Genomic DNA, 17,850 nt, shown 5'->3' with positions numbered 1-17,850 from the left:
GTTTAACATGTGCCCAAGTTCTGAACCAAGCTGTATACACCTGGCTTACAAGCAACTTCCATTTTTAACCAACTCCATTCTAGACCATCTATTAGCAACCACCACACTTCCAATTAAACCCAATTTCTGCCCCAGTTGTGCTGATTTTGCAGGAGCTACCATTTAGCCCTAGCCCCTGGCTGTTCTCAGATGCCACGTGTGGTTTTGGTGTTCACTGAAATCCTCATTCACACCTACAGACTTTATTTAAGTTTGCCATTAATTAGATTCAGTTTTCATAATTCGGGCTCTTCTAGAAACAGTGCAAAAGAGTAAGAAGATGTTTTGCTTGGCCACTTAACCGATTTCAGGATTTAAATTAAAATGAGGACTCAAAGACTAGATCTATTTAGACTTCAGCTGCAACAATAGGAGGCAATATGTCTTCTGAAAGAAACATGTATCTTTGAGAATTGAGGTGTCTCCTTATACGGAGCTCTCATGACATTGCTGCTTTGTGGGTTAAGTATGATTTTTAAAAAATCCTTCATGTTCTACACCTCTGTATTCTGATGATTCAGTTCTTTTGTACTCAAATAAATTACCACCTTTAACGAGTACCGCACATAAACATGACATTTAGATAATTCAGTCTGGTCACCAATTAATCATTCTTCCTTCATAGTACAGACAGCATTCATGTCTTTGCAGATAACTAATTAACTTCCCCCCCTGTTGAGCACCTAGCAACACAATAGTTCAGTTTCGTAACACTAAATTTTTCAGCCCATTAGATAATTATAAGAACATACTGCTCTTACTTTGTTTTGATTACTCAAATTCAAAGTTTAAGAGCCATCTGCAGTTTTGCTAATGTACTGTCTGCTTTAAACACTATTTTATGGTTTTAGAATCACAGGTTGCTTAAATGCAGAAATAAAGTCACCCCAGCTTTATATATATATAAAAAGTTGGGCTGGGGAAGGACAACTGCCTTTCCCCCCTCTAAAGACAGTTTATTGGAAAGTGTTTTTAATTCGCCCAAAAGGGTAATTGAGAAGACTGAGCAAAACAGAATTACATTTCTGTGCTGTGGATCTAAAAGACTGAGTATTGCCTCATGGTTGGAGGTACATTAGAAGGCTTTGATGCAATCTACAAGGAATTTCTCCTCCCCAAGTGAACTAAATGAAATGCATTGTGTTTTACCACAACGCCCATTAATTTCAAAGAGTGCAGAAGAAATACTCTGCTGTTGTATCCCATTATTCTTTGATCTGACCTCTGAAAGTGGACCAGAGTAAAAAGAGTGTGGCAGGATCCACACCTTCTCTAATCCTAGTTGTGTCATGTCAGACTGTGGTTTCTCCATGAGGTAAATAATGTACTGTATATACACAAAGGTCTTACAATTACTTCACTTTTTCAGGACTTAGGTTTAAGCACTTAAAACTAGTTCCAATGAGGTGAGATACACATTTAGCCCTAGAAGGACTTATAACCTCCACTCGGGATTAAAATCATCACATATTTAAGGTTATGTCTACATTTCATGTTTTGGGGTGTGATTTGTAGTATCAGGTGCAGTTTGTTTGAACCATGTATAAAACCATGTATGGATTTGTCCTACACTTCCGTGTTAGAGTTCCCTTAATTTAGGGGAGCAGAGTCTAGGGGACATAGGATTGTTCAGTTTCTTGGCTCTGGGCCAGGAAATCCTGTTCCCCGCCTCCTTGCCCTCCCCTTCATAGCTGGTGCAGGGAGAATTGCACCAGTTACCTTTCTGCATTCAGTAAATAGAATGCGGAGACAGGGGAAAAGGGGCATTCCCAGGGGAGGGGAGGAGACCAGGGCGGCAGCTGTACGACATAAGAGATGGCCACTCCGGCCTCCTTTCCCCCACTCCCCAAAACCTCTGCTACATGAGCAAAAATTCCTGTCTAGCATAAATCAGAGAGTGAGGTGTGAGGCCCCACCACCACACTCTGCATTGGATACTCATCATCCTCATCCTTTATTTACAGTCAACAGACCAATATAAAACAAGAAGATACACAGTTTTATAAAGCAGTGCATAGTGAGAATAGGGAAGTAAGGGAAGTGGTTCAAAACCACTAAAGATACTGGAATTTTATTCTGTGGTTTTTGGGAAGGGAACAGGATCGGGTTATTAAAAGCCTTGCATAATGAGAAAGGGAGGGATGTATAGGTGATGAAGTTGCTAATCTGTGGATTTAAACACAGTCAGACATCCATAAGAGATCTGGTGCGGATGGCCAAACTCAGGAATTTGGCCACCTGCTTGGTGATAGATTTGCTGGAGCCCTGGAGTAGACTAATCAGAAGTGACTCGGGGGAGCATCCCGGGAAACGTTGCGTGATAGAACGTATTAGGTCTTTCCTTGCCTGTTGGTAAAAATTGCAATGGAAGAGAACATGTAGAATGGACTCCACCTCGATGTTGTTACAAGAGCAGCATCTATTTTTGGATGGAATTTTCTTATATCTGCCCTCCAGCAGCTTAGAGGGGAGGGTGTTGAATCTTGCTAGGGTGAATGCCTTCCTGTATTTAGGAATGGTTAACCATCCCAGGTATGGCATTCCATCTTTGCAAAAAGGGACTGGGAGACCCAATGATTGGGGGGAACAGGTTCCCCAAGCAGCTCCCCAGAGCTCCTGATGGTCTATGTCCAGTAGTCTCTGTTTGGTGATCTGTTTAGTGCTGTCTAAGTCCAAAGATAGAAGGAAGGAGGGGGATAGCCCTATTGAGGTTACTTTTTGCTTTACTGCCTTAGACCAGTGAGATTTGAAGGGTTCTAACAGGACCTTGGTAACCAACACTAGGTGGCAGCGGAGCCAATAGTGCACTGGATACGCATATAAGCCTCCAAGTTCAAGGGCTACCCAGGGCAGATAAAATAAGACTGTGCCCTTAGTATTTCATATAATCATCATCAAGCTTACAAATTAAACTGATTGTCAGGAGGTTCAGGACAGACAAAAAGAAGCACTTGTGGTTGCACTCTCCCTAAAGGATCGGGTCCGTAGTTTGGGGGTGCTCTTGGATCCAGAACTGTCACTTGAGGCACAGGTGAACTCAGTGGCAAAGAGCACCTTTTATCAGCTTAGGTTGATATACCAACTACGCCCTTATCTGGACAGAGATAGCCTAGCTACAGTTATCCATGCTCTGATAACCTCTCGCTTGGATTACTGCAATGCGTTATACGTGGGGCTGCCTTTGAAAACGGTCCGAAAACTTCAGCTGGTACAAAACAGAGCAGCCCGTTTACTAACAGGGACTGGCCAGCGAGACCACATTACGCCAGTCCTTTTACAACTTCATTGGCTGCCAGTCCAGGTTCGGGCCCAATTCAAAGTGCTGGTATTGACATAAATGGTTTGGGGCCAGGTTATTTGAAGGAATGCCTCCTCCCATATGTACCTGCCCGGACCTTAAGATCATCTACAGGGGCCCTTCTCCATGAGCCCCTGCCAAAGGAAGTGAGATAGGTGGCTACTAGAAGGAGGGCTTTCTCTGCTGTGGCATCCCGGCTCTCGAATGAGCTCCCCAGAGAGGTCCGTCTGGCGCCTACACTGTACTCTTCATCGCCAGCTGAAGACCTTTTTATTCTCTCAGTATTTTAACACTTAATTTTAACTTAAATTTAAATTTTACTGTTCTAACTCTGTATTTTAATTTTATATCAATTTTGCTGCGTGGTTTTATCCTGGTTGTGCTTTTTATACTGTATTTCATATTTGTGTTTTTAACCTGTTGGTTGTTTTATTATGGTTTTAATTTTTGTGAACCGCCCAGAGAGCTTCAGCTATTGGGCGGTATAAAAATGTAATAAATAAATAAAATACTGCACATAATTAATTTATGTAGGGATTTTCACCTGATATTTAAATGCTTGGCTGCTGCTGTTGTCTATGTTTTGCTTGTTTTTTTAAAAAAATATTTACACTGTTTTATTCTGCTGCTGCTGTTATATCTTTGGATGCATTTGGGCAGGAGTGGGACACTAGAATGGCATGATGACATCAGGGCTGTGTGACCACACACCCCGATGTCATTTGATCTCTGCCTGAAGTGCAGTTGGAGCTCCTCCAGTTTGTGCCATGGTTGAGATGGCTCCTCCAGGCTTGCAGACCCAGTGTGGACTCGTAAAGTGCTGTTGATGCTGCTGGTGTGAAAGGTACTCATCAGATTGATGAGGCCCCATCATTCAGCATCTTTTGTCCTTCATTGCCTGAGGAGAATCTACACTAGAGCACCTTTTGTTCGTGAGCCATCACTATGATGGTATTTTTCAAAACAATTACTGCTCTAGAGGCATACAGTAATAAATACAGGGCAGTATCAACTATAGGGTGACCATATGAAAAGGAGGACAGGGCTCCTGTATCTTTAACAGTTCATAGAAAAGGGAATTTCAGCAGGTGTCATTTGTATATATGGAGAACCTGGTGAAATTCCCTCTTCATCACAACAGCTAAAGCTGCAGGAGCTACCGTATTTCTTCGATTGTAAGACGCCATCGATTGTAAGACGCACGTTAATTTCAGTACCACCAACAGAAAAAAAAGCTTTGATTCTAAGAATAATAATCGCACCCGCGATTCTAAGACGCACCCCACTTTTAGAGATGTTTATATGGGGGGAAAAGTGCGTCTTAGAATCAAAGAAATACAGTATACTAGAGTAACCAGATTTAAAAGAGGGCAGGGCTCTTGCAGCTTTAACTGTTGTGATGAAGAGGAAATTTCACCAGTTTCCCCATATGTACAAATGACACTTGCTGAAATTACCTTTTCAGTACAAAAGTTAAAGATACAGGAGCCCTGTCCTCCTTTACATATGGTCACCCTAATCAACTGCGTTTATAACATGATCGAGTACTACACACAAATGTAGTAGTAATTCTGGGAAAAGTAGGAGACATTTAAACAGCCACAAGCCACAGTGTAGTGCTGCAATTGTGGGAGAAATGGAAGGGCATGCTACCATTTTAATTTCTTCTTTTTCTTTTGTGAGTCTGCTAATTGCGTTTTCCCTCTCCCTACTGTACAGGAATGACAGTTTAAAAATAAAGTGAGTGGTTATTCAGTGCTATGTACATGCACAGTGGGAAATAGTTGCCCAAAAAATCATGGATTTTCTTCCCTGAAATTCAGTGTGAGGAAAGGGTAGGAGAAAAAGTGTATACCCTACTATGGGAGGAGGGGAATGTTGCAAAACACACTCTACAGCTTAAAACCACTCTATCAGTAACTGTTTTAATACCACTAGATTGAAACACAAATGTTTTTGTAGCAGACAGAAATTGCATGCACTAAAAAACACATCATAAAAGTAGCTTGAGAAAAAACAGGATATTGAGGGAGAAACAGTGACAGGGCAACCGTTTGAGAATGCATCATATGCCTTGTGCATGAGTCAGATATTACAATAGCAGGATAAAACACTATTGCAGATTGGCCCCTGGTTTCACTACAGGTTCTACTAAGTAATCATTTCCCTCATAGACAGAATGTTGGCTTGCTTATTAATCACAAAAGCATGCATGCAGGCACAGATGCCTGATTGCTTGCACAGATTGCCTGCAAGATTTTAAGTTAAAACCTTTTAACTTAATTTTTTATTTCATTTCCCCTCCACTAAAGCTCAATTGAGCTAATAAAAATAAAATAAGTGTACAACAAGGACTGCTCAGGCTGCAAAAAGGAAATTAGTAATTAAAGGGCTGGCAGGGACTAGGAAATGATTAAAAGGCCAACTTCAAACCAGAGACATTTGCAGATTTATAATTAAACTGGGCTTCTGAATCAACCCAGGATTTTACCAGTGAGGACGAGCTCTGCAGGATTTGTATGAGGAATGTAGTGTTATATTAAATGTGATGTGAAACCACAGTTTTAATTCAACTTCCAGCTAGTGGTGAAAGAACAACATCTTCACAGAACTAAAGGGCCCTGTGGTGGAAAGAATCCTTGTTAACAGTTACTGAGTTCGGATGACACACTAATCAACGGTTGGTTCCCATTCTGTTCCTATTTCCTCCACCCCCAGTTGATTAGTGTGTCGTCCGAACTCAGCCAGAGTCTTTCCTCTCCTTTTCATTTTCTACACACCAGCATTATTGTTGGGCCATAGCAATCTGCCACTGACAAATGCATTAATCAATCCACTCACCTGATATCCTAAATTCACTCTCCACTTTTCTTAATTTTACAAAAACTTAAAAAGAAAGAATGAAGTTATGTGGCATGGTTGTTTTTGTTGTTGCTAAATGTGTTGAGAGTGAAACAGTAGCTGCTTTTAGGAACTTTCTGCCTTGCTGTGTAAATTACTTTCCTAAAAATAGCTCTGTGATTAATATCGGAAACTTCAGCATTGCTTCTGTTCATGTGACTCAAACTTTTGGATGACTTGGTAGAAACCATATTTTCCAATCTCTGGTTATTTCAGTTCCTTGCTGAAGCAGAGATTGACAGTGGCCCTTTCGACACCTAAGGATTATCCCAGGCAATTGTAGGGATCATCCCTGCCTGCTCCCGGGATCCCCTGTGTGTCATTTGCATGCACAGGGATGATCCCAGGACGATCTCTGGAAAAAAGGCAGGTGTAGAAACGGCCAGTGTTTCTATAACCACCCATTTGATGTTCAGTTCAGGACCATTAGGCATCCTTGTGTTTCCTCCATACTCTAAAAGTCATGCTTGGAGTGAGCCTATGCTTCAGTCTCTCCTTGTGAAATGAACTTAACTTTGGCTGGATGCATGTCTTGCATCTCCTTCGCTTGTTATCCACTCGTTAAGATCCAGTCTCTTAAACTGCATTGGTTTCTTCAAAAAGAAAACCCTGGCTCACTTAAATTATGAAGCTATTTTTGTTTGCTGTGATACGAATCATTTCCACATGATGGTGCTGCAGTTGTTGTTTTTTATTCTAGCTCCCCCCCCCCATCTTGTCTAACTTGCAGTACTTTAAACTTAATTTTTAAGAACAGAATCAGCCCCTTTTAAAAGAGCTGTGGTTTCTGCCATTGAGTTTTTATAATAATATTAAATGAGTATAAATATTATATAAAGTGAGGGGAGTACCTTTATGCTGGGAAAAGCTCCAGTGGTTACATGTGCTGCTGTCATCCAGAATAAGGGCTTCCGAACAAATCTTTTGTGACGCCATCAACCTGCCTCGTTGGTGGAATATTACAGGGTGTCCAGATGACAACATCTTCCATTGGTAACCTTTCTGTGTTTTTCCCACTGGTTCTTCTGTCTTTTTCTTAATCACAGAAAATCTGTTAATGAGGGGATATCTGTGCAATGCTTTTGATTGTTAGCATTCTATCAGGAAGCCCCCATGTCAGAAAAAGGGTAAAACCCTGATGGGCTTCAGAGAAAATAAAGCCTGGTATTCCTTCCAGTAGTGTCTTTGCATTCTGCCCATCCGTTGTTCAGCAATAGGCACTACAAGTTTGAGTTGTGATATTTTCAGGAGTGTCAGTGAAACTGTATGCATCCCAACGTATCTACCACAGGAAACTTTTCAGGGCTGCAAAGCGATGCTTGAATGGTGCAGGCTGTGCTGTGCTCAAAAGAATGATTCTGTTCTAAATGACTTGTAAACCAGAAAACAAAATCAGTTTTAGGACAATTGCATGAACAAAAATATTCCGAACATATAACAAATTTTAATACGATATTTTGTACAAAGTTTTAAACAATGGATTAGCAGTCCTATAGTTTGACACATTTGTTATTTTTAACTTTGTATGAAATTTGTTGTTTATTCGTTTAATCGCTTCCGACTCTTCGTGACTTCATGGACCAGCCCACGCCAGAGCTTTCTGTCGGCTGTCGCCACCCCCAGCTCCCCCAAGGTCAAGTCTGTCACCTCCAGAATATCATCTATCCATCTTGCCCTTGGTCGGCCCCTCTTCCTTTTGCCTTCCACTTTCCCTAGCATCAGCCTCTTCTCCAGGGTATCCTGTCTTCTTATCATGTGGCCAAAGTACTTCAGTTTTGCCTTTAATACCATTCCAGTCTGGCTTTATTTCTTGGAGTATGGACTGGTTTGATCTTCTTGCAGTCCAAGGCACTCTCAGAATTTTCCTCCAACACCACAGTTCAAAAGCATCTATCTTCCTTCGCTCAGCTTTCCTTATGGTCCAGCTCTCGCAGCCATAGGTTACTACGGGGAATACCATTGCTTTAACTATGCGGACCTTTGTTGTCAGTGTGGTGTCTCTGCTCTTAACTATTTTATCAAGATTTGTCATTGCTCTCCTCCTAAGAAGTAAGCGTCTTCTGAAATACTATATTAAAATTCGTTTCATATTTGGAATATTTTTGTATATACGATTTTCCTGAAACCGATTTTGTTTTATGGCTCTGCTCAATCCAAAGTGCTTTGTGAATCAGCAGCCTCTGTAACATGCAAGGAACTCTGGGATGCAAATTCTTGGATTGCACAATGAAACTGCTTGGAGATCAGCTGCACAATGACTTGGGCCAACTCTCCCCAAGTGTCCTTCTGTCCTAGTAGCATTTAGGATGTGCATCCATCACTGATTATAACCAATTGGGCTTAACTCTGTTATAATCCAGAGAATGGGTTAAAAGCATTCACTTGAATTCTAACTCATTTAGAATTTATTTTTGTCATCTCTTGTCCAGGCAAAAACCTGAAGAATGGCTGAAAGCCCAGCCTCTGTTCAGTCTCGTTCGCCTCCTGGTGGTGGTTCAGCAAAGAAAGGAAAAGGTAAAGGTAAAGGAACACCAAAAGCGAAAGGAAGTCCAAAAGGATCACCCAAAGGGAAACAAAAATCTGCCAGTGAGTATAATACTAAAAAACTAAATAAACAGTAATTTTCTTGAGTGTATGTATGCAAACAATGTTTCACTCACATGTGTTTTCATATATTTACATTTTCATTTCAGATATTGTCTAGAGCATTTTCTTATTTTTTTTTTAAAAAAAATCAGCTTAAGGCAGTTCAGGTAGACTGCTTACAGGGGGGGGGGGGGGAGAAAGAAAAGTAAAAGAACTTGGTGTGCTGTAGAAGTGAAAAAGGCAGATTAAGTGGATTGGATCCCAAGAATCAAAAGCTGAAGAAAGCTAGTGGAAGGGGATTTTTTCACCACTTCCTCCCCAATGCAGCTTCCTGCACCTGTTAACCTACTCTTAAGATTTGGGGGACCCTCTGGAATGGTGCAGGCTACTGCCAGCATTGTGTGTGTGTGTGTGTGTGTGTGTGTGTGTGTGTGTGTGTGTAATTGGCCCAAATTGGGTGGAGGCACTTTGCATGAGTGGAGTGGAGCTTCTTCCAACTGCCTTCACATGATTTTAGACCATTCTTACCCCACAAAATCCCACCATGCTCCATCTCTCCCCACTCCAGAGGACTTCAGGAGCAGTTCTTTGGAAAGCTCAGGGGATTGCAGTGGCAAGAGCTTTCTCCTGCTTGCAGATCCAACTCCTTGTTGAGAATTATTAGGAAAATGTAACTGCCAGTATTATAATGCCCTCATATAAATGGATGGTTTGGCCACTTTTGGGATATTGTATGTATGATTCTCAGTGCCCTGCCTGAGAAAAAAAAGAGGCTCTGGCTCTGGCTATAAAAACGAAATTTACTTGGAAAAAGGAAATAGCATTTCACACTATGCACAATTAAGTGATGCTCCTAGAGGGTGAGTTGACAGCTACTATTTCAGGTTTAAAAGGTGGTTAATGGAAAATAGCGATCAGTGGCAGCTAGTCCTGATAGTTCAGAGGAAGTGTAGTAGTAATAGTAGTAGTAATAATATGAATAACTTGCAAACAGACCAGGCTTTGCTTGGGTTAGAATAGCCCTTAGTTTGATACATCAAAGCCTTCAAGCAAACTCACACAGCTATCAAAGTTCGACACATTGTGCCCGCTCCATCTGAGTGAAGCCATGCTCACTGGCACCCCTAGGCATGGCTCCTGCCATGTTGCACCCCTATAGTCCCCTTTCCCCTTCATTCCCTTCATAGGGGGGCTGCCCCATAGCTGTGTGGAGGGGTAGGTATATAACTCTCTTTCTGCCTGCTAATCTCTCCTGGCTTTAAACTCTTTGTACTGGAAAGCTATGTGCTAGTTAGGGTAGTCTGCCCCTAGTGGCTAAAGTTGTTACTGTAGGCTTCAACCACATATTATAAATTAAATTAATGTATTTTAAAAATGAACAGTTGTACATCCCATAGGATCCTGTTACTGTGAATGCCAAGTTTCAGGTGTCTAGCCTTCATGGTCTTGGCAGTATGGCGCTGACAGATGAACAAACATACATCCTCTTTTATTATTATACACCAGTGGTCTTCAACTGGTCCAGACCCAAGACCCATCTCAGACTCCCCACCTGCAAAATAGGAGCCATTTTCACAATTTTATCTATGCCCAACACAGCAGCAACAGCCTCTTCCACGACCCATCTGGACTGATCTCGGGACCCACATTTTGGTCGCAACACACCATTTGAAGACCACTGTTATAAACAATCATTTATAAAGTGCCTAAAATGTGCTTTACCCAGATTAAAAACATGGCAGTCTCTGCCTGCAGTCTTACCATCTAAAAAAGACACAACATAAAAGGGAAGGGTTCTGAGGCAGGAAGAAGGAAACAAGAAAACTCAGTTAGTTTAACTCAGGAATATGACCTGGGGGGGGGGCAGACAATAGGAGGGAGGTTGGTGTTTCATGCCCTCCCTGTGGTCTTCCTTTTTCGAGAGAGATCTGGCTAGCCACTGTTGAAAGTAGTGGACTAAATGGAACCTTGGTCTAATTCAGCAGGGCTGTTTTTATGTTCTTACATTAAGACCATTTTATCTCATTTCAGCTAAAAAAGATGAGGAACCTGATCTATCTATGGCAAGCATGGGTAAGTTCTACATGGACAATCAGGTGTTTTTTTTTAAAAAAAAGAAAAGAAATACAGTATGCAGAATATGAAGACTATAAGCAATTTAAAGCAGGGGGTGGAAGTATTCCTGTTATTTAACTGCAGAAATAAAACAAAACACACAAGCATTTTAGAAGTTCTGGTAAGAGGGAGTAGATACATTACCTGAGATTCATAAATCCTAAGAAGGGAGAACACAGAAGAGGGTGGTGAGATACAGGGAATCATAAGGCATTCGTTATTATGTGTAAAATTATCTGCACTTTCTGTGTTAATCCACGAACTGCCCGCTTTAGCAGTAAGTAAAAATGTATAGGCCACTTATGGAGGTTACAATGGGTAGGTACTGCATGTAATAAAATAAAATTACAGTTAATTTCTCTTCATTTCTTGGCAATTCTTGTCACTAAAGTTCTGAACATGCCATACATCTCTCATCTTTCTGAAGATTTTAATAAATAATTGTGGTTGAGCAGGTGCAGTGGAGGACCAAAAATGAAAAGGCTTAAGGGATAAATGTAGGATTTATCAAATGTAACATATTAAGTGATAGACATTTGTTGAGGGATTTAGATTGCTGGATGAAAGAGATTAAAATTGGATTTTATTGTTTTGTCAGTTCTAAAAAAGGATTAAGTGAGTGAAGACTTTCCCAAAGCATGTGTACCTAAGCTGATCAATATTCTCAAGTTTAGATTTAATTCAGCTGTAGAAATACACAAAAATATGCCTACCCTTGGAATCTAAACTGACATAATTATCTACTATCCTGAAGTTGGTTCAGCTTTCGCTGACTCTTAATATTTATTAACTGGTGTATTTATATCCCACCTTTCTTGTCTCACACAGTGGAGCTTCAAGGTAGCTCAGAACATTAATTTAAAAAGTAATTTTAAAAACAACCAAAATAATAATATACATCCAAACAAACGAATTCAAACAACAATAGCAGTTAAACCAATGTACAGCCTCATACCCCAAAATACATAACAAAAGCAACTTCATCACTTTGTAGGTAAATGAAAAGCACAATGAAACGATTAACCAGATGTTAAAACATCAGCAGAGATGGAACCAAACACACTTCCCAGGGCAGGGATTTTTACAGTCCAGTTATTTCCCAGTAGCGTGAACCTTTAAAGATAATGGGGCAAATATAGGGATGGATCCAAAGTTTTTGTTCCATTCATGAAAAGGGCTTCTGTTCATCGAACAAGAGTTCTGCTCACTCAAGGACCATAAGTGGAATTATCTTTCCAAGAATGGAACAAAAAAATTGGAATGAAATTATAGTTTTTAAATTTTGTTATGCTGTTACGTGCCAGATTTTTTAAAAATAGGGTGGTCTTTCAGGGCTGTAATTAATTTCCAGCTGGGTGCCACATATGTTCTTGGCTGCACGCAACTAGTTTGTTACAATTTCCAGGTTTCCACTTAGATCACATCAAATAATTATCATTGGATCCCTTAGAAGTCCATAATCTCTTTGCCTGTCATACAGAGAGTCTATTAAAGAATTGTATCAGAGTGTAGAATTCTTCTAGAGCATAAGACACATCAAATTACTTGATAAATTAATACTATTAATACAAGTACTATTGTATTTTCCCCAGTTCCACCCAGAGAGCTCCGGCTATTGGGCTGTATAGAAATGTAATAAATAAATAAAATAAATAAATTTCTCTTGTTTTGCATTATTGGAAGACCAGTTGTGATTACACTCTTGATTCTGCTCTAACAGTTGTTGTTTTAGACAGCATACAGTAAATATAGAAAGAGTATAGGGTCAAGACAATTAACAAGGGTAATACTGGGGGGAAAGACTCTTTTATTATTTAATTTTAGTAATTGCTCTAAGAATATCAATTATACTTTTCAAAGGACTTCAATTATACTTTTTCAGAAATCAACTGAAGGTTTTAGTCTGTTTGTGACATTACTTGGAACATTGTGAATCTTTTAAGAAGAGGTTTTTAGAAATCATTGTTACTTTTTCAGGCCACCCAGAAATCTTTCCATTGGTCCTAACAGAAAAAACACAGGAAATTTTTAATTGCCGTGTTGATGTAGATGTGTCAGCTGAAAATCCTCACAAACTTGTGAAAAAAGAGGACATCATTAATGATATGAAGACAAGAGCTGCAATTTCTGACTTCCACCCCATCAAAAAAATTGTCTTAGTGAGTTGCCCTTTTAGGGCATGCTGTACTCAGGGTTGTTTCTGGAACTCAGTGTACTTATTGTTTCATTTTATTTAACTTGGGCTGCATAGAATAAAACTTTGAATGGCATTAAAGGCCCTTTAGTTTAAAATGTTTATAATATTTTATGTGCTGCAGAAGAGACCATCAACCTGTATTACATGTGGGAGGAATGGAGTAGCTTTTATGTTTATTGCAAAATTGGACCAGTAATAAGTAGTGGAGAGTAGTTGACATAAATCTGAGATACAATTATTGTCATTGCTAACTTATAAAGCTCAAAGTTGGCAGACAGAAACAAGGTTAGCTTCTCTCTGAAAAATGGCAGTTATTGATTATAGCAACAGATTACACTAATCAAGTGCTAAGAGTTACTTTTGGTATTGTATAAACTTGTGTATGATATTTTAAATCAGAATATCTTGTTCAAAACTTTTCCATAAACTGGGCTGTATATATCTATGGATATATTCAATTATCATTTTATTGATATATCTGTATGATATTTGCAATCAAACTTGTGTATCCATAACTCGGTCTTTCATTTGTTTTAATGACTGTTAATCACCTCCTTATATTTAATTGTTGTTTTCCATTGGTTAGTTGGTATGAAAGACCATTCCTCCTTTCCCCTGACCTATTTTTTTAAAAATAATAATAATAGATGCCAACCAATCTTCCTCATAGATTTCCCAAGTAGGGCACTTGGGAGTTAGTGAGCCAATGATAAATTGGGGGAAATTCAACTGTCTGGCCTTTCTGCAGAATCCAAAATCTAGCTGATATTATTCAGTTTAGGACAGGCAGTGATGACCTAGAAAGAATTCAGCTGGCCCTGGTTGGGTGGATAGAGATGTGATGGGAGGGAGATGAATACATTCATGAAGACACTCAAGGGAAGCCTGACCTCTGAAGCAGTTCATGCTAGACAAAAAAAGTAGTTGTCAAATCTTCAGATCCATCAATATCAAAGTAATGTCAATCTAGCCTGATGTAGAAGTCATTTCTATTTGAAACTTCTCATTTGTTTGTATTCACACAGGATTATCCAGGGGAAGAACTTCTGTTAGTCTTTGACAGAGAATTAAAATATGGGCAAATCTTTTATATTATTGCAACCGAAGAGGCCAAGGAAAGCATTTTAAATGTAAGCTAAAATGGTAAACATATTGTTCCACATGTGCCTGTTAGACCAGCAAAGCAGTCTCATGAATAGAGATTGCTGAGATTGATATAAAGCGAAAAGAACTGCATGTCAATATTGTATTTATCTATTTATGAAATATCTGTACATCTACACCTTTGCAAATATTTTCCCTGATAGCCTCCAGAGCCAGAAGAAGAAGAAGGAGAGGTTAAAGAATGGGTCCAAGAAGAATATGTTTATAAGCCTCCTGTCCGCAAACCTTGGGTCTCACTTGGAAGTGAAAAGGAAATTGAAGAAGAATCACTTATAGAATCAACAAGGAAGGTCAGCTCTCCAAGGGATAATATTCAGTCCTACTTGCTTTGTGTGTCTACACTAAATAACAATACTGAAGATACTACTTTAAAATGTTATAAAATACAGGAAAAGGGGGATTTGCTTTGGTTACAAAACCAGATGCTAGGGTCTTTTCATATTTCATAAGCTATTTATAGAGTGGAATTAGAAAGCATCTAGAAAAATGAGCCTAACTCTTATACACGTTTTGGTAGCTTTAGCCAGAGAGTGAATTTTATCCAGAGAAAACTAAAGTGCTAATACATATAATGTTCCATAGAAAAGAGAATCCAGGTATGATAAGTTGGCCAGAATTCAGAGAAGCTTTTGATGAGACCCTTCAGAACTCCCCAAAAATAGTCCTGTAACAAATACAACCCAAGATAACTGAAGTAACCTACATCCCTCTCCTATCCACCCTCGGCTCTCCCCTGTTTCTTTCCTTCCATCCTCTTCCTTTGCCTCTCTCTTTATTGATAACTTTAAACTTAACTAGGCTTTGTGGGTGAGCCTGCATGTCATGGGATGGATGTTTGTTTAACATACAAAATCAATAAAGAATCAGACTGCAATCCTATGTACTCCTACCTGGGAATAAGCCCTATTGAATACCAACACAGGGACTAACTTCTGAGTAAACGTTCATAGGATTGCTTTGTTAATTAAAGACGTCTGTGGCATCATGGTAGAATAAGAATGTGTAATCCAAGAGTTTGTTTCCCCCTCTTTTATAATCAGGCTTTATATTGGAAACGTTACCACATGTTACACATGTGTGCTGATAACATAAATAAAAAAAAACAGCCCTTACAAATTTCTGTTAGTATGTGGCTCATTTATTCCTATGGACTGAGTATTCTGTTGCTCTTTCCATGGGAAATTATAAATACAAACCTGTTTGTGAAATTTCATGCAGGTGCTTTAAGAGACCTTAAGGGCAGCTTCCTATGTTGGAGGCTGCCAAGTATCCTAATGAAGGGTGGCCAGAGTGTGGAGGCTTTCCTCGCCTCCATGCTCCATCTCCCCTGCATGTCTGCTAGACAGGAACGTTTGCCCATCGAGCAGTGGCATTTTGGAGCGGGAGGGAAGGAGTGAGCATTGGATTGTGCCATTAAGGCAGCTTCCCTGGTCATAGAATCATAGAATAGCAGAGTTGGAAGGGGCCTACAACCCCCTGCTCAATGCATCTCCCTTTCCTGCCCTTGGGACTGCCCCTTTTACTTTGTCTCCACGCTCAGGTCTCCGAGCACGGAGAAATAGCTGGCGGTGTTCTGTCCACGTCAGCTAGGAGAAGGCAGGAAAAGGAGAGGGGAGCACAATATAATGGATCAGAGGTCAAAGCCAGTCAACCAAGCAATCCTGTGCCCCATCAGACACTGTCTATGAGCCATAGGATTGCTCTCTCTGGATCAATTATTTATTTTAACGTTTTCTGAGTTGTCCTAGTGCAAGGCACATTCAAAAATATGAAAATAGATTGCTGAAAAGAAACCAATAGAAACAGAACAAAAAACAAACAATGCAATTATCAAACCATAACATCTACAATTGTCATTGCTCCGAGAAAACTCTTCCAACAAGAACTATTTTGGCTGAAATTACAGATTAAATATATGATTTCTCGCCCACACAAAGAATTTGGGATTCGGATTAAATTGCACAAACGGAATGCTTCAACTGATAAACATGGCTATGTTGAGTGTACATCTTATCAAGATAAGAACTTCACCATTCGACAGCTTGAGAAACATACTGGTACACAGGTAGTTCCTAACGAAAAAGAGACAGGAACTCAGACAAAATGGTAAGTATGATAAGACTTTTTAAAAAAAACAATAAGGGAAATGATGTAGCTATTAATTTGGAGCCAGTTCTTTCATTATGTGAATTGAGGGTAGTGCTGTGGAGGCTGGTGACTCCCATGTCAGTGGGGCATTGAATCAGTTCTGGGCTTCCACGTCTTGGATAGGTCCTTTAGAGCTGTGGCAGCCAGAATGATAACAGGGACAAAATGGTCCAGTCATCTAACACCAATTCTGGCCTGCTTGTACTTGCTGCTGTATGTTTCTGAGCCCAGTTCAAGGTTCTGGTTTTGGCCTATAAAGCCTTACACAGCTCAGCACCACAGTACCTGATGGAATGCCTCTCCCAGCATGAATCGACCCTTACACTATGTTCTGCATCCAAGGCCCTCCTCTTGGAGCCTCTTCCGAGGAGGCTCAGAGGGTGGCAACAAGGGAGAGGACCTTCTTGGTAGTGGCCCCCCATTTATGGAAAGATCTCCCTGACAAGGCCCGCCTGGCACTAACAGTGTCATCTTTTCAGTGCCAGGTTAATACTGCCCTCTTCTCTCATACATTTGCAGCGTATAACTAGTCTTTTTGACCAGGTTGTGGATTGCCTCTGGCTGATGGTTTTAAATTGTTTTTGATACGTTGTTGTGCATGCTATCTGTTTTATGTTCTTACGTGAATGGCTTTATACTTTATATAATGTATTTTAATGCTTTCCAATGTTTTGTGAACTGCCCAGAGAGTTTTGGCTATGAGGTGTTATAGAAATATAATAAATGAAATGTAAATGAAATGAAATGGCTGGTTCTGACTGAAATCCGGAGTGGATTCACTGCCCCATGACATTTTATTTATTTATTTATTTATTTATTACATTTTTATACCGCCCAATAGCCGAAGCTCTCTGGGTGGTTCACAAAAATTAAAACCATGAAAGGCTATTTACTGTTTTACTCTGTACTGCACCATATACATTGATGGTGCTATATAAATTAATAATAATAATAATAATAATAATAATAATAATAATAATAATAATAAAAACACAAATACAAAATACAATACACCAGAGCCTCCAGCATCCACTAGGGTAACCTAGAACCAAACAGCATTCACTATTGTTTAAATCTAACTTGCAAGCCTTAGCAGAGATAACAATTTCAGGTGATTTATTTGTTACAGCCTTCCCCACCAGATACGCTGTCCCATAATTGGTCATAGAACTATGGGAGTTGCAGTCCAATATATCTGGAGAGCTTTAGGTTGGGGAAGGCTGATTTATTGCATATATAATTTGCCTTTTTTTCTCTAATAGAATTTCAGGCATTTCAAGGTGGTCTCCCATTCAGTTATTGTTTAACCCTCGCCCAGGTTTGTATGACATAACAAACTGCAGCTGGGCGTAGAATATACAAATTCTGCCCAGCACACACCACGGTCCGCCGTGGCTTATAA

The 17,850-nt window shown here is 39.8% G+C and overlaps 2 protein-coding genes across 2 annotated transcripts in view; one reads left to right on the top strand and one right to left on the bottom strand.

Annotated features, from left to right (window-relative positions):
* Positions 1–11,149, bottom strand: part of MCOLN3 (mucolipin TRP cation channel 3) — a 37,967-nt gene extending 26,818 nt beyond the window's left edge. Inside the window, exon 1 of the mRNA XM_063117811.1 lies at positions 11,084–11,149. The gene's annotated coding sequence lies outside the window, so the exon portion shown is untranslated. The remainder of the gene's footprint in view (positions 1–11,083) is intronic.
* The window catches only part of DNAI3 (dynein axonemal intermediate chain 3), a 36,026-nt gene continuing 26,858 nt past the window's right edge, over positions 8,683–17,850 (top strand). The window contains exons 1-7 of the mRNA XM_063133652.1: positions 8,683–8,828; positions 10,598–10,641; positions 10,850–10,897; positions 12,917–13,098; positions 14,162–14,266; positions 14,444–14,590; positions 16,207–16,406. Of these exons, the coding sequence (XP_062989722.1) occupies positions 8,683–8,828; positions 10,598–10,641; positions 10,850–10,897; positions 12,917–13,098; positions 14,162–14,266; positions 14,444–14,590; positions 16,207–16,406 (872 nt within the window). The remainder of the gene's footprint in view (positions 8,829–10,597; positions 10,642–10,849; positions 10,898–12,916; positions 13,099–14,161; positions 14,267–14,443; positions 14,591–16,206; positions 16,407–17,850) is intronic.

The sequence above is a fragment of the Elgaria multicarinata genome, chromosome 1, assembly GCF_023053635.1.
Source record: "Elgaria multicarinata webbii isolate HBS135686 ecotype San Diego chromosome 1, rElgMul1.1.pri, whole genome shotgun sequence".
NCBI classification, from domain to species: Eukaryota; Metazoa; Chordata; class Lepidosauria; order Squamata; family Anguidae; genus Elgaria; species Elgaria multicarinata.
Note: the sequence above shows the minus strand (reverse complement) of the source record. Positions and strands in the feature narration are given on the sequence as shown.